Source organism: Curcuma longa, chromosome 3 (genome assembly GCF_044706935.1).
Source record: "Curcuma longa cultivar G26 ecotype Majalengka, Jawa Barat chromosome 3, ITB_CL_G26_1.1, whole genome shotgun sequence".
Taxonomy (NCBI): domain Eukaryota; kingdom Viridiplantae; phylum Streptophyta; class Magnoliopsida; order Zingiberales; family Zingiberaceae; genus Curcuma; species Curcuma longa.
Genome location: NC_133863.1, coordinates 17,264,940 through 17,277,056, shown reverse-complemented (window position 1 = coordinate 17,277,056; position 12,117 = coordinate 17,264,940). Strand labels below are relative to the sequence as shown.

Here is a 12,117-nt window from a genome sequence, read left to right as displayed (position 1 = left end):
TTCTATAATCAGGTGTTGCATGAATCGTCGAAATTTAGAGGAAAAAAAAACTTATAAGACATAATTGAGTTGGTTATGATAGACTTACTGAAATGGATAAGGATCGAATCTCGATAAAGTTGAGGTAATACCTTCTCCATAGTTGTCAACTGCTTCGATTTACCTCTTCACAGATGGTTGTGAGAACGCTGGAGTGAAGAATTTAGAGTTTAGAGTTGTCGGCCTAACCGTCATGGTCACGACATGTTGTTGATATTGATTGAGTTATAAGGAGACAGAGACTATCACGGAATTCATCTATAAACCGTAAGCCCGCTTCGTCACCATTACGACTCTTTTCAAAGGTTACCCGTCATCTCATCTCCAGTAGGGGGTTGTCGGAGCACGTAGGAATGTCAACCACTACATAAGCCTTAGCGGACACTTTTCCCTTCATTCACTTCGCGGGAGTCGAACACAGCACATAGCTTGAAGTCAGAGGGCTCGTACTACCTGCCTAACCCTTCGCTCCGAGAGACCAAGGAAGTTCTAATCAACTCGACAGAAGGGAAGGGGCTTATGTATTTGCATGACCCCTGCAAATTTGACCCTACCTAAACCCGGAGCCAATCCCCTAGCGGTCCTGCCACCACGCCGCAGAACGGGAGCTCATGTGGAACCTTGGATTTCTGACGTAAGAGTGGTGGAACGTAACAAAAGATTGTTGGGACCGAGGCGTTTGCTAGAGGGGGGTGAATAGCGATTTCTCGATCTTTCCTGCGAAAACGTCAGCAGAAGCAAAATACAATACACAAAAGAAAGAACAATCGCTAACCCGTTCGATTTACTTGGTATCCACCTCTATGAGGTGACTAATCCAAGGATCCACACACAGCGAGCACCTTTCCACTATGAAACTTCTCCTTTTCAAAGAGCACTTTGAAGGCGGAGAAACCTTTACAAATCGATCTTTTCCTTGTACAAGATTGGTAGTGAAGTTTAAAGGAAGAGGAATTAGGTTTACAATGATTGGAGTTCGTGCAAGAATATAGAAGAATGAATAGCTCCTTCTCCAATCGTCAAACTGTGTTTTTATAGAATTCTGTACATCAGTCGACTGCTCCAAGAGTCAGTCGACTGATGGGCTTCAATGGCTTTTTAATACGCATTTAATTTGTCAGTTGTCACCCAACGATAGTCTATTAGTCGACTGCTACAACACCAGTCGACTGCTCACTCAACTGATCTTTTTGTTTGCTTCGGTGTGATTCTGATCAATATCCAGTCGACTAGAACAAAATTTTTAGTCGACTGGACTGTCAGTCGACTGGTGAAGAATTGGTCAGTCGACTGATCAAGCTGAAACTCCTCTTTCAGCTTCTTCTTCAGCCCTTAGCCTTGACGCAAGCCTTCAAACGCCTTCCACAAGTCTCGTGCCCTTCCTTGAACTAACTTGAGACGTTTCCCTCAGCTTCATCATGCTAAGTCTTCCTTTGCCAAGAGGCCGCGCCTTTGGGACTTCATCCTTTGCCAAGAGGTCTCGCCTCCGGGACTTCACCTTTGCCAAGAGGCCGCGCCTCCGGGACTTCACCATTTGCCAAGTATTCTGACCTGGACTTTCCTGTGAACTCAATTCACACACGATGGACCAATCGACTGATACCTTGATTCAAAAACCCACAGATTTTTTAGTCGAGTGATGCAGTCGACTGCTCATGAGCATTTGACTGCTCCAGTCGACTGACGTCTGAATCAGTCGACTGATACTCTGAAAACAGCTCTATGTAGCGAACTTCAGAAATGCCTTAAAAATTTTACAAAATTCAGAAAAATCTGAAATTTTACGAGCAAGTTTGTTGGATCAGGTTGGACCGGCTAGAGGGGGTGAATAGACGGTTAATGAATTTAGCACTCGTCTCTTTAATAAAAAAAACTTGGTTGCAACTGGATCGTTGCTTCCAAGGCGGTTAATGCTCACTCAGAACTCCTTTAGGCGGAGAAGCCTTTACAGTTGTAGCACAGAGACTTAGCTAGAAGAAAGAATACAAAGCAATTGATGATCTAACTCTAAAACTCTAAGTCTATTTATAGGTTAAGAGAACAAATCCTAATCGTAGATCGTAGATAGGTTTTGCTCTTAACCATTGATCTGTAGATGAGATCTTCATCGTTGGTCTTTGATAAGCTTGATTTGTAGCCGTTGATTAAATAAGGATAAACTTTATCTTTAATAAAAGATAAAGAGAATTATCCTTAGTAATAATTAAGTATTTATCTTTGTATAATAAAAGATAAAAACTTAATTATCTTTTCTCTTTTTTTTCTTCAAAAGTCACGTCCAAGTTTTAGTCTTTTCGCTGGTCAAATTCAGCGGTCAAAGTCAACGGTCAAAGTCAATAGTTTGACTTTTGTTGACTTTTTGTTGAATCGTCGGTTGGGTGATTTCTGGCCAACCGGAGTTAGGCTCACCCGAACCCGACTCCGGCCTTTCGCCCTTCGAGCGTGCTTCCTCCCGGCTTCTCGTCTCTTGGACGTCGCGTACGTCCTTCTCGTTCCACCGGCGTACTCTTCCGCAGCTTTCGCGTCCCTCGAATTGCACCGAGCCCGTCGGCTCACTTCCCCGCGCAACCCTTCTCGTCCGCTACGTCTTACGCTCGACTTCCTCCGTACCTAAGCTCCTGCGCACTTAGCAGAGGGATTAACAAAACACAAGACCTAACTTAACCTGGTCGATCACATCAAAACTAACCAGGGCACCAACAATCTCCCCCTTTTTGATGTGCATCAACCCAGATTCAGTTAGGGTTAAACCAAAAATAAGAAAAACAAAATAAACAGGTTAAGCAAAAAAAATGTTTCATGTTAAAACTATAATCTCCCCCTGAACTTTAGCCTATTCTCCCCCTTTGATCACAGCAAAAAATCGGGGATTAAATATTAGGGAAGGAAAGATTAACTTTGAGTAACTGAGATAAAGTAACAGAAAAGATAAAAAAAATTTCCTAAGTGTTAAAATAGCAAAAAAAAAAAAAATTATTTTTCAAAAATAACATTTTCAAGAATTTTCCAAGTTTAAAATCTTTAAAAAATAATGTTATTAACAGAAAAATTTTGAAAAGTTTTGTAAAAATTGAGCAAACTTTTTTAAGAATAATAGAAAATTTTTAGAATTAAACAAATTTTCTGTGTTTTAAAGAAAACCCAAAAGTATCAAATTATGAAATTTTGATATTTAATTTTTAGAAATTCAAAATGTACTTAACAAATTCGGAAAAAATTCTGACAAAGTAAACATCTGATGTACAAATCTAGAAAAATTGGATCTGATTAAAATATATATATATATATTATATAATTTGTTAAAATTAAAAATTAGATTTCATTAAAAAAATTCATAGTTAATCAAAATCTCAAAATTTTACATTTTAAAAAAAATTAAACTTGAGAAAATAAATTACTTTTACATTTTTAACATTTGAAAATTTAATTTCAAATGAAAAATCATGAAAAAAAATAAAATTTTTTTTTTTGAAAAGATACCAAATGTATAGCTGTTATATCCGTGCATTAAGGAAAAATAGTAACATAAACATAATTAGTTTAAGATAGATTTAGGAATACAAAATAAGTTCCTATCTACCGGATTAACTAAAAATTTTGGCGGTACATAATTTTTAGAAATTTTTCTAAGTTGACCCTTATGGTTTTTCACATACCAATTTAGACCTTGAGAATAAGAATCCTTTTTGTGTCGCAGGCATGTAATATCGAATTCTAGTTTTGCGACTAAGTTTTCTAAATTTTCATTTTTAATTTTTAAATGATCAAACATATTTAGTGGACATGATATTGCTAATTCCTTTTTCAGATTTAGCATTTTTCTTCTATTTTTACATAAACTACTACATAGCGATTTTATAGCGGAAAATAATCTGTCAGAAGGTAATTTACATACCTCACTTACCATTTCATCGTAGCTGCTGCTTAGTGGTTCCTCATCGCTGCTGCTTTCATCAGATGATTCTCCCCTTTCATAGATGCTCATTTCTGAAGAACTCTCTTCTTCGTCTTCTTCTTGATGACTTGCCATCAGAGCAAGTCCGGCGTACTCCTTAATTTCTGACTCGTCGGAAGACGTGTCGTCCCACGTTGCTTTTAGCGCTTTCTTTTTTCGCTGATTCTCCTTCTTCTTGTTCTTCAATTTAGGACAGTTGTCTTTAATGTGACCTTCTTCATAACAATTGTAGCACTTGACTGTCCGTCTTTTCTTTTCCTGAAATTTTGAAAACTGATTAGATTTAACAAATTTCTTAAATTTTCTTACCAGATATCCTTTTTCTCCTTCTTCTTCATCATCTGAGGATGTCGGTTCTGATTCCGTTGTCTTCGCATTCAAGGCTACACTATTCGCCTTTCGACTTCCTGCAATTCTTGATTCGTGAAGTTCAAATGTTGAAAATAAACTCTCGAGCGAAGTTGTCTCGAGATCTTTAGCAATAAAGAAAGAATCAACAAAAGACGACCAATCGAAATTTCTTGGAAATGAATTGAGCGCGTACCTCAGCGAATCTCGGTTACTTACCTTTTCCCCGAGATTCGTCAGTTCAGTTATCAAACCTTTGATCTTTGAGTGCAGATGCGCTACTGTTTCGCCTTCTTCCATTCGGAGATTAGTTAGCTGGTTCTGAAGAAGGTCCCTTTTGGCGAGCTTGGCCTCCGAAGTCCCTTCGTGTAACTCTAGGAATTTTTCCCAGAGTTCTTTCGCAGATTTGAACGTGCCAATTCGGTTGACCTCTTGCGCGGGGAGCACAGAAAGCAAATGGAATACGGCTCTTCCATTGGCCACGTAGTCATCTTTCTCTTTCTTGGTCCAGTTAATCTTTTCTTTATTTTCGGGGACTGCAAAACCAGTTTCCATTATAAAATCTAATTCAAAATCAGTTGAAAAGAATACCTCCATCTTGCGCTTCCAATCGACGAACTCCCCCTCAAATTTAGGCGGATAGATAACGGGTCCGACCATTTTGTCGGCGGTGCTGCAGTTGGCGGTTAGTCCTTTCTGCGGCGTCTCGGCTCTGATACCACTTGTTGGATAAGGTTGGACCGGCTAGAGGGGGTGAATAGACGGTTAATCAATTTAGCACTCGTCTCTTTAATAAAAAACTTGGTTGCAACTGGATCGTTGCTTCCAAGGCGGTTAATGCTCACTCAGAACTCCTTTAGGCGGAGAAGCCTTTACAGTTGTAGCACAGAGACTTAGCTAGAAGAAAGAATACAAAGCAATTGATGATCTAACTCTAAAACTCTAAGTCTATTTATAGGTTAAGAGAACAAATCCTAATCGTAGATCGTAGATAGGTTTTGCTTTTAACCATTGATCTGTAGATGAGATCTTCATCGTTGGTCTTTGATAAGCTTGATTTGTAGCCGTTGATTAAATAAGGATAAACTTTATCTTTAATAAAAGATAAAGAGAATTATCCTTAGTAATAATTAAGTATTTATCTTTGTATAATAAAAGATAAAAACTTAATTATCTTTTCTCTTTTTTTTCTTCAAAAGTCACGTCCAAGTTTTAGTCTTTTCGCTGGTCAAATTCAGCGGTCAAAGTCAATAGTCAAAGTCAATAGTTTGACTTTTGTTGACTTTTTGTTGAATCGTCGGTTGGGTGATTTCTGGCCAACCGGAGTTAGGCTCACCCGAACCCGACTCCGGCCTTTCGCCCTTCGAGCGTGCTTCCTCCCGGCTTCTCGTCTCTTGGACGTCGCGTACGTCCTTCTCGTTCCACCGGCGTACTCTTCCGCAGCTTTCGCATCCCTCGAATTGCACCGAGCCCGTCGGCTCACTTCCCCGCGCAACCCTTCTCGTCCGCTACGTCTTACGCTCGACTTCCTCCGTACCTAAGCTCCTGCGCACTTAGCAGAGGGATTAACAAAACACAAGACCTAACTTAACCTGGTCGATCACATCAAAACTAACCAGGGCACCAACATAACCTACAGAGGATTCATCATTTTTATAAAAAGAGACGTATACTCTTGTAACCGCTTGTTAGGATCATAAAATATAAAATCCATATGTGTCTGTTCACCCCCTTAGCTTGAATCCAAACAAAATAGAAAGAAATATAAAATCCACATGTGTCCATTCATCCCCTTTAGTTTACAACTATAGTTTATAATTTTTTTATACTACATTCTTATATTTCAATTCATACAATTTTATATATTCATACATTATAATTTTAAATTTTAAAAAATTACACACTTTAAAACTATCCTATATGATATCTAAATATATATAATATTGCGGTGCATATTTACCTATTCTTAAATTTTAATACTTTAGAAACTTTTGGATCTCATTGAAAGATATTTTAAAGTTAATTAGTATTTGTATGATGCAATCCTCCTCCACGACATCACTTATAATAGAGCTCAAAAAAGAAAAAACAACTCAAAAATTTATATCCATTAACTTGTCATGCACTTAAATGAACCACCAATAAAAAAAATAAAAAAAGAAAATTGAACCGATTCAATGGCCTCATATATTTTGGTTCAATTATGTCCATTCCTTGAACTGAATAGGACAAAAGAAGTTCACCGAACTCCCATCACACAAAAAATATGTCCATTAATTTCCTCTCTCTCTCTCTCTTAGTTTGTGGACGAGACCTCTACACAGCAGATTTATAGAAAAGTGGACGAGACCTTCAATGTCTCACGTAATTAAATTGATTATGACAGAATAAATTTATTGAACTAGATAAGAATCGAATTTTAACGAAGTCGAGACAATACCTCCTCCGTTGTAGTCAACTGTAATTTTTCGATTTACCTCCTCATATATGATCATGGAATCGATCGTATGAAGCAGATTCTAATTTTTACTAGAGTGGACGAGAATTCTACAATTTAATCTAAAAAAGTGAAAACAAACATTGCCATGCATTATGCAAATATTCTAGGCTTATTGATGCATTGCATGAGACAAAACAGAAAAGAAACTCATCATCGATTGTCTTTTCTGCAAAAAAAAAAAAAAAAAAAAAAAAATCACCATCCCAACGATCTTACACGGTCGATTTCACGATCATTTGTGAAGAGGTAAATCTGAGCAGATACAGTTGACTACGACGGAAGAGGATATTGTATCAACTTCGTCAAGATTCGAATCCTTACCTTCTTTTATAATTCTGCTTTATCATAATCAACTCAGGTATGCTCCGAAGACATCATCGATCATCTCAAACAAGGGGATCATAAGAATTAATAGTTTAATCACGCAAATATATCTGTGAATTACAACTGATAATTAATAGTCTGTTTAATTATTTTGCACACAAACATAAATAATATAATTGCTTAATTATAGGATCATCATCTTGTTTGAGGTAGTACGTTGTTGTTGCTTGCAGTGATTATTAATGGCAGAGAGGGCAAAGCATCAAGCCATTCTCGTTGCACTCGTCGCACCTCTCCACGCTCTTGCCGTCGTCCCCCACCACCTTGCGGCTGCCGTTGCACTCCAGGCAGGGAAGGAAGCGAGCGCCGCCGCACCCCTCGCACTCCCTCCGCCCCCCAGCTCCTCCCTTCTGATTATCAGTTTTGCCGGCGGCTGATCTCCTGGCCACCCATCGCATCATTTCCCTCAGCTTCCCCGTCTCGCTCAGCTCCACCACCTCCTCCACCCCGCCGACGTACCGCCCCCTCACGAACAGCCTCGGCACCGCCGCCTCCTCCTCCCCTACCAGCTCCCTCACCTCCCGCAGGAACTCCCCGTGCAGCGACACGTCCCGCTCGTCCACCGTAACACCCGCATCCAGCGCATGTCCCTCCACCGCCCGCCGCGCTGTCTCGCAGTCCTCGAACGTCCGCCGCACCCCCCGCAGCGTCGTCGTGTACAGCACCACGCCCTCGTGGTTGCCCGGAGGCCGCCGCTCGGGGTACCCCTCCAGCGGGTCGCGCCGCCACCACGGGATTACCTTGGCCGCACTTTGCCGCTCTCGCTCCTCCCGGTCGCGGACCAGGAAGCTGTTCTCCCTGACGGAGCGAAAACCGGCGAGCTCTGGCGGGCGGGAACGCGGAGGGGACGACGACAGCCGCGGAAGAGGAGGAGGCGGCGGCGGCTTCTTCAGCGGGCCTTCGACCTCTTCGAGCGTGCGGAAGGAGTTGATGTTATCTGGTTTAATCTTCGACTCCGATGATGGAACAAGCTCGTCGGATTTGGCTTTGGGATCAATATTATTGGTCGTCGTCGGAGGAGGAGGAGGAGGAGAAGTGAGAGTGGGCTTGAGTTCCTCGAGTGCTTTGCTGACCTCAGACCAGGATTTGGGAGCGGACTCGTAGGATTCGAGCTTCTCGAGCAGAGGGAGCACGACTGGCAAGGCCGTGGGCTTTGTCGCCGCCGTCAGCTCCGCCTTCTCATCGGCACAGACTTCTTCGTCGTCCAGCTGGGACTTGGTTATGAGCCATGGCTCCTGGATCTTGTTGATGTCGAAGACGGCGATGCTGGTGGGCGGTGGCCGGTAGACGTCGGCGGCCACAGTAACCTCAACTCTCTTGGAGCTGGCGCACCCCATATCCGATCGATCTTCTCTGCTCTCTGCTCTCTGCTCTCTGCTCTCTTCCTTCGAAGGGGAAATGGAAATTAAAGAGGGATATGATTGTTGTGTTCGTGGCCGTGGGAATTAAGAGGTGAAGGATTAATAGTGGTGAATTGGGGAGCTGGCGACGATCGATCATCTTCTTGTGGTTGCTGGTGACTCTCCACTCTTCATCTTCATCTTCATCTTCATTTTTGGATGTATCTGTTTCATGGAAGATATCAAGCGATGGGGCTTGTCGAACTCGTGGCCTGCCTGCCTTTTGCAGCTGGACGTCACTCCGTAAATATTTAAAATCAGGGGGCCATTTTCATTATTAAAAAATAAATCTATCTGTAAGAGGTAAAGAGTTAAATTTTTATCTTCGGAACATAGTTAAGTTAGTTATGATAGAACAGATTTATAGAGGAGGATAAATGTTCAAATCTCGATAAAGTCGAGCAATACTCTCCTCCGTCATGATCAATTATAATTTCTTGATTTACCTCCTTATAGATGATCGTAAGATCGACCGTATAAAATCGATGAGTGCGGATTTCACCTTTTTTAAATAAGAAAAAGAGTTAAATTCTTGTATCTTATTATTTGCCAAGAGGCTACATTATTTATACTACTATTACCTAATCAACATTATTTATACTACTATTACCTAATCAACATTATAGCCACAGTTAAATAGCTGCTACAAAAATTTTAAAGAGATTTTAACCAAATTAAAATAATTTTAATGGAATTTAAGAAATTTTGATAGAATTGATAAAGGATATTTGATATGATAGTGTTCTATATATAATAATTTTTATTAGAATGAAATGTTATATTTTACTATATTGTAGCAGTTATAGAATAGATATTATACTTGTAATAGCTAATCGTAGATGTTACAACAACACTAAAAGTAAAGTATTATCAGGATAAAATAAACGATGGAATGTCCATTTGATAATTTTTACAAAAGGAACACTCTTCAACAAAAGATGAAATCCGTCACCCCAACGATCTCACATGATCGATCCTATGACCATCTGTGAGAAGGTAAATCAGGAAGTTACAATTGGCCACTACGGGAGAGGACATTACCTCAGCTTCGTCAAAATTCGACCCCTGTCCACTTCAATAAATCTGTCCTGCACTAACCAACTTCAACTATGTTGGGGGCACAAAAGGAACACTCATTCATTAAACACTCACAACTATATATAGTAGGTCCCACTGAATGTCAGTCGGATCCACTACCAATGTGAGTATCATGCTTCATTCATATTAGGATTTTTCATGCTAAGTATCATTTCCCTTCATTAAATGTGGTGTAAATGTTCTTTTTATTTTTGTGCTATATTCTTAAACGTTACATATTGTAGTTAATTATATGTTGTTTGAAGAAAAAGAAATTGCTGTTGGATTTGCTTGTTTAGGCTTGGGATCAAACGCCCATAGCGCACGCCACCACCTTGGTCAAACCAATCAACCATATATAGTTCACTTTTTTCCATTTATTTCTTCATCTTCGTCCCCGTCCCCGTCCCCTCTCATCGACCGTGTAATAAATTGAGAAACTCTTGCTCTTCCTCTCCGTTATTTAGACGTCCTGATCCTGTTTGTTGCTCTCCCCCGCATAAATACTTTTCTTCAACGTGATTAACTATAATTTTTCAATTTATTTCTTTATAGATGATTGTAGAACCAATTATGTAGGACTATTAAGACGACGAATTTCATCTTTTTTTACATAAGAGAAAAAGGAATTAATTACTCATTTTGTAGGCACGGGAACCAAAATGGGTGGTTGGTCTAGAGAGAACGCGGCGAATGCATATTTGGATACTCTGAAGCTGGTAATTGCGATTCGTTTGGTTTGATTCTGTGGATGAATTTGTGTTTAGTTTAATTTAATTTAATTTATTTTAATTGCGCAGAGAAGTCAGGAAATGGGGAAAAGGAAGAACCTGGAATCGCAGAAATCGGTGGAGCCGGAAAGCAACGAGTTCATCTCGGCGCTGGCGGCCGGCATGGGCGCGAAGCTGATCGTGGAGGTGTCGACGGAGGCGTCGCATTCGACGGTGGCGCTGGCGGCGGCGGCGAGGCAGACGGGCGGGCGGCTGATCTGCATCCTGCCGGAGGAGGCGGCGGCGACGTCGGCCAAGGAGGTGATCGAGGAGTCCGGGCTGGAGGACCGGGTGGAGTACAAGGTGGGCGACCCCTACCAGCTGCTGCCGGAGTACGAGAACATCGACTTCTCCCTCGTCGACTGCAAGGCCGACTCCTACACCGACCTGCTCAAGCTGCTGGACGTCAACCCCCAGCGGTCGGTGGTGGTGGCCAACCGCCTGGAAGGCGCCAAGGAGGGGCTGCGCGGCGACGTCCGCGGCCTCAGCTTGCGCAAGGGCCACGCCGTCCGCTCCCTCAAGCGCCCCATCGGCGAGGGCATGGAGGTCACCGTGATAGGCAAGATCGACGAGTCCGGCACCGGCAGTTGCAAGAAGCAGAGGAAGGCGCTGGCGGCGGCGCCGCCGCCGGCGAAGCACCAGAGGCGCAAGAGCAAGTGGGTGAGGGAGATCGACGAGGACGGAGAGGAGCACATCTACAGACTGCCCATGTCCCTTTGATTAACCATTAATTAACCATCATCATTATCTTAATTAACCATTAACTAACTCGAGACTTAGCACTTAATACGCTAATTAGTAGAATAAATAATGCAGGCTAGAGCAAGAATGAAATAAGAACCACGACGCTACCACTAGAAGAATGAAGGTCGGATTATTGTAATTCAATGCTATTACAAAACCCCAAAAAAAAAAAAAAAAAAAAGAATATCGACAGAATTTATATCTTTATATATACAGAATGGAGTTGCACACTATCAGTTATTGATTGAGAATCACTTGATCGTCAAGATAATATCTTTCTCCATCGTAGTCAACTGTAGTTTCTCGATTTACCTCCTCACAAATAGTCATAGGACCAACCGTGTGAGACTACTGAAATGACAGATTTCACCTTTTGCAGAAGAGAATCACTTCATCTTAAATCTTAATCCACATTTAAGTCGGGTGTTCAACAAGACAACTCAGCTTTGAGTGTGTTTAGAAGTGAGTTTAAACTAATAAATTGGCAAACTGTGATTAAATGAAACATCTCCTGATTCATCTATCGGAGCAAATCTAAAGTACAACTTATGCACATTACGAGACCGACCTTTAGAATATTCAAACTCTGATCTTCTTATTTATTCTTTTAAATGTTTTACTACTGCACCACCACATTTATTAAGGCGACATACAATCATTACTTTTTTATGTCAAAGTGCCTTATTCCAAGTGGTAAGCATGGAAATATATGTTGTCTGAGGTTCCGTGTTTGAGTTCTTTTAGTAACATATAGTTGTTGACTGAAGTATTATTTCGGCAGTAAGCTCTTATCAATATAGTAATACCGTACCTCTAAAAAATCTCTTAAGAGGTTTTCTGATATGAGACAGTTTCGACGATGGAGCCAATCATTATAAAAAGTTTATCCAATATAATTTT

The 12,117-nt window shown here is 41.0% G+C and overlaps 2 protein-coding genes across 2 annotated transcripts; one reads left to right on the top strand and one right to left on the bottom strand.

Annotated features, from left to right (window-relative positions):
• Positions 1-7,257: 7,257 nt before the first annotated feature.
• LOC141824607 (uncharacterized) lies at positions 7,258-8,754 on the bottom strand. Its single transcript, XM_074711922.1, has one exon. The coding sequence runs from the start codon at positions 8,561-8,563 to the stop codon at positions 7,406-7,408; it is 1,158 nt and encodes a 385-aa protein (XP_074568023.1). The 5' UTR covers positions 8,564-8,754; the 3' UTR covers positions 7,258-7,405.
• A 1,421-nt stretch (positions 8,755-10,175) lies between these two features.
• On the top strand, positions 10,176-11,193 carry LOC141822928 (uncharacterized). Its single transcript, XM_074710226.1, has 3 exons — positions 10,176-10,221; positions 10,352-10,422; positions 10,504-11,193. The coding sequence occupies exons 2-3, from the start codon at positions 10,366-10,368 to the stop codon at positions 11,191-11,193; spliced, it is 747 nt and encodes a 248-aa protein (XP_074566327.1). The 5' UTR covers positions 10,176-10,221; positions 10,352-10,365.
• The last annotated feature ends 924 nt before the right edge of the window (positions 11,194-12,117 follow it).

Excerpts from the sequence above, each read along its gene's own strand:
- LOC141824607 (XM_074711922.1), bottom strand. The coding sequence starts at position 8,563 with ATGGGGTGCGCCAGCTCCAAGAGAGTTGAGGTTACTGTGGCCGCCGAC.
- LOC141822928 (XM_074710226.1), top strand. The coding sequence starts at position 10,366 with ATGGGTGGTTGGTCTAGAGAGAACGCGGCGAATGCATATTTGGATACT. Across the intron at positions 10,423-10,503 it reads ATTTGGATACTCTGAAGCTG|AGAAGTCAGGAAATGGGGAA; the intron begins GTAATTGCGATT and ends TTAATTGCGCAG.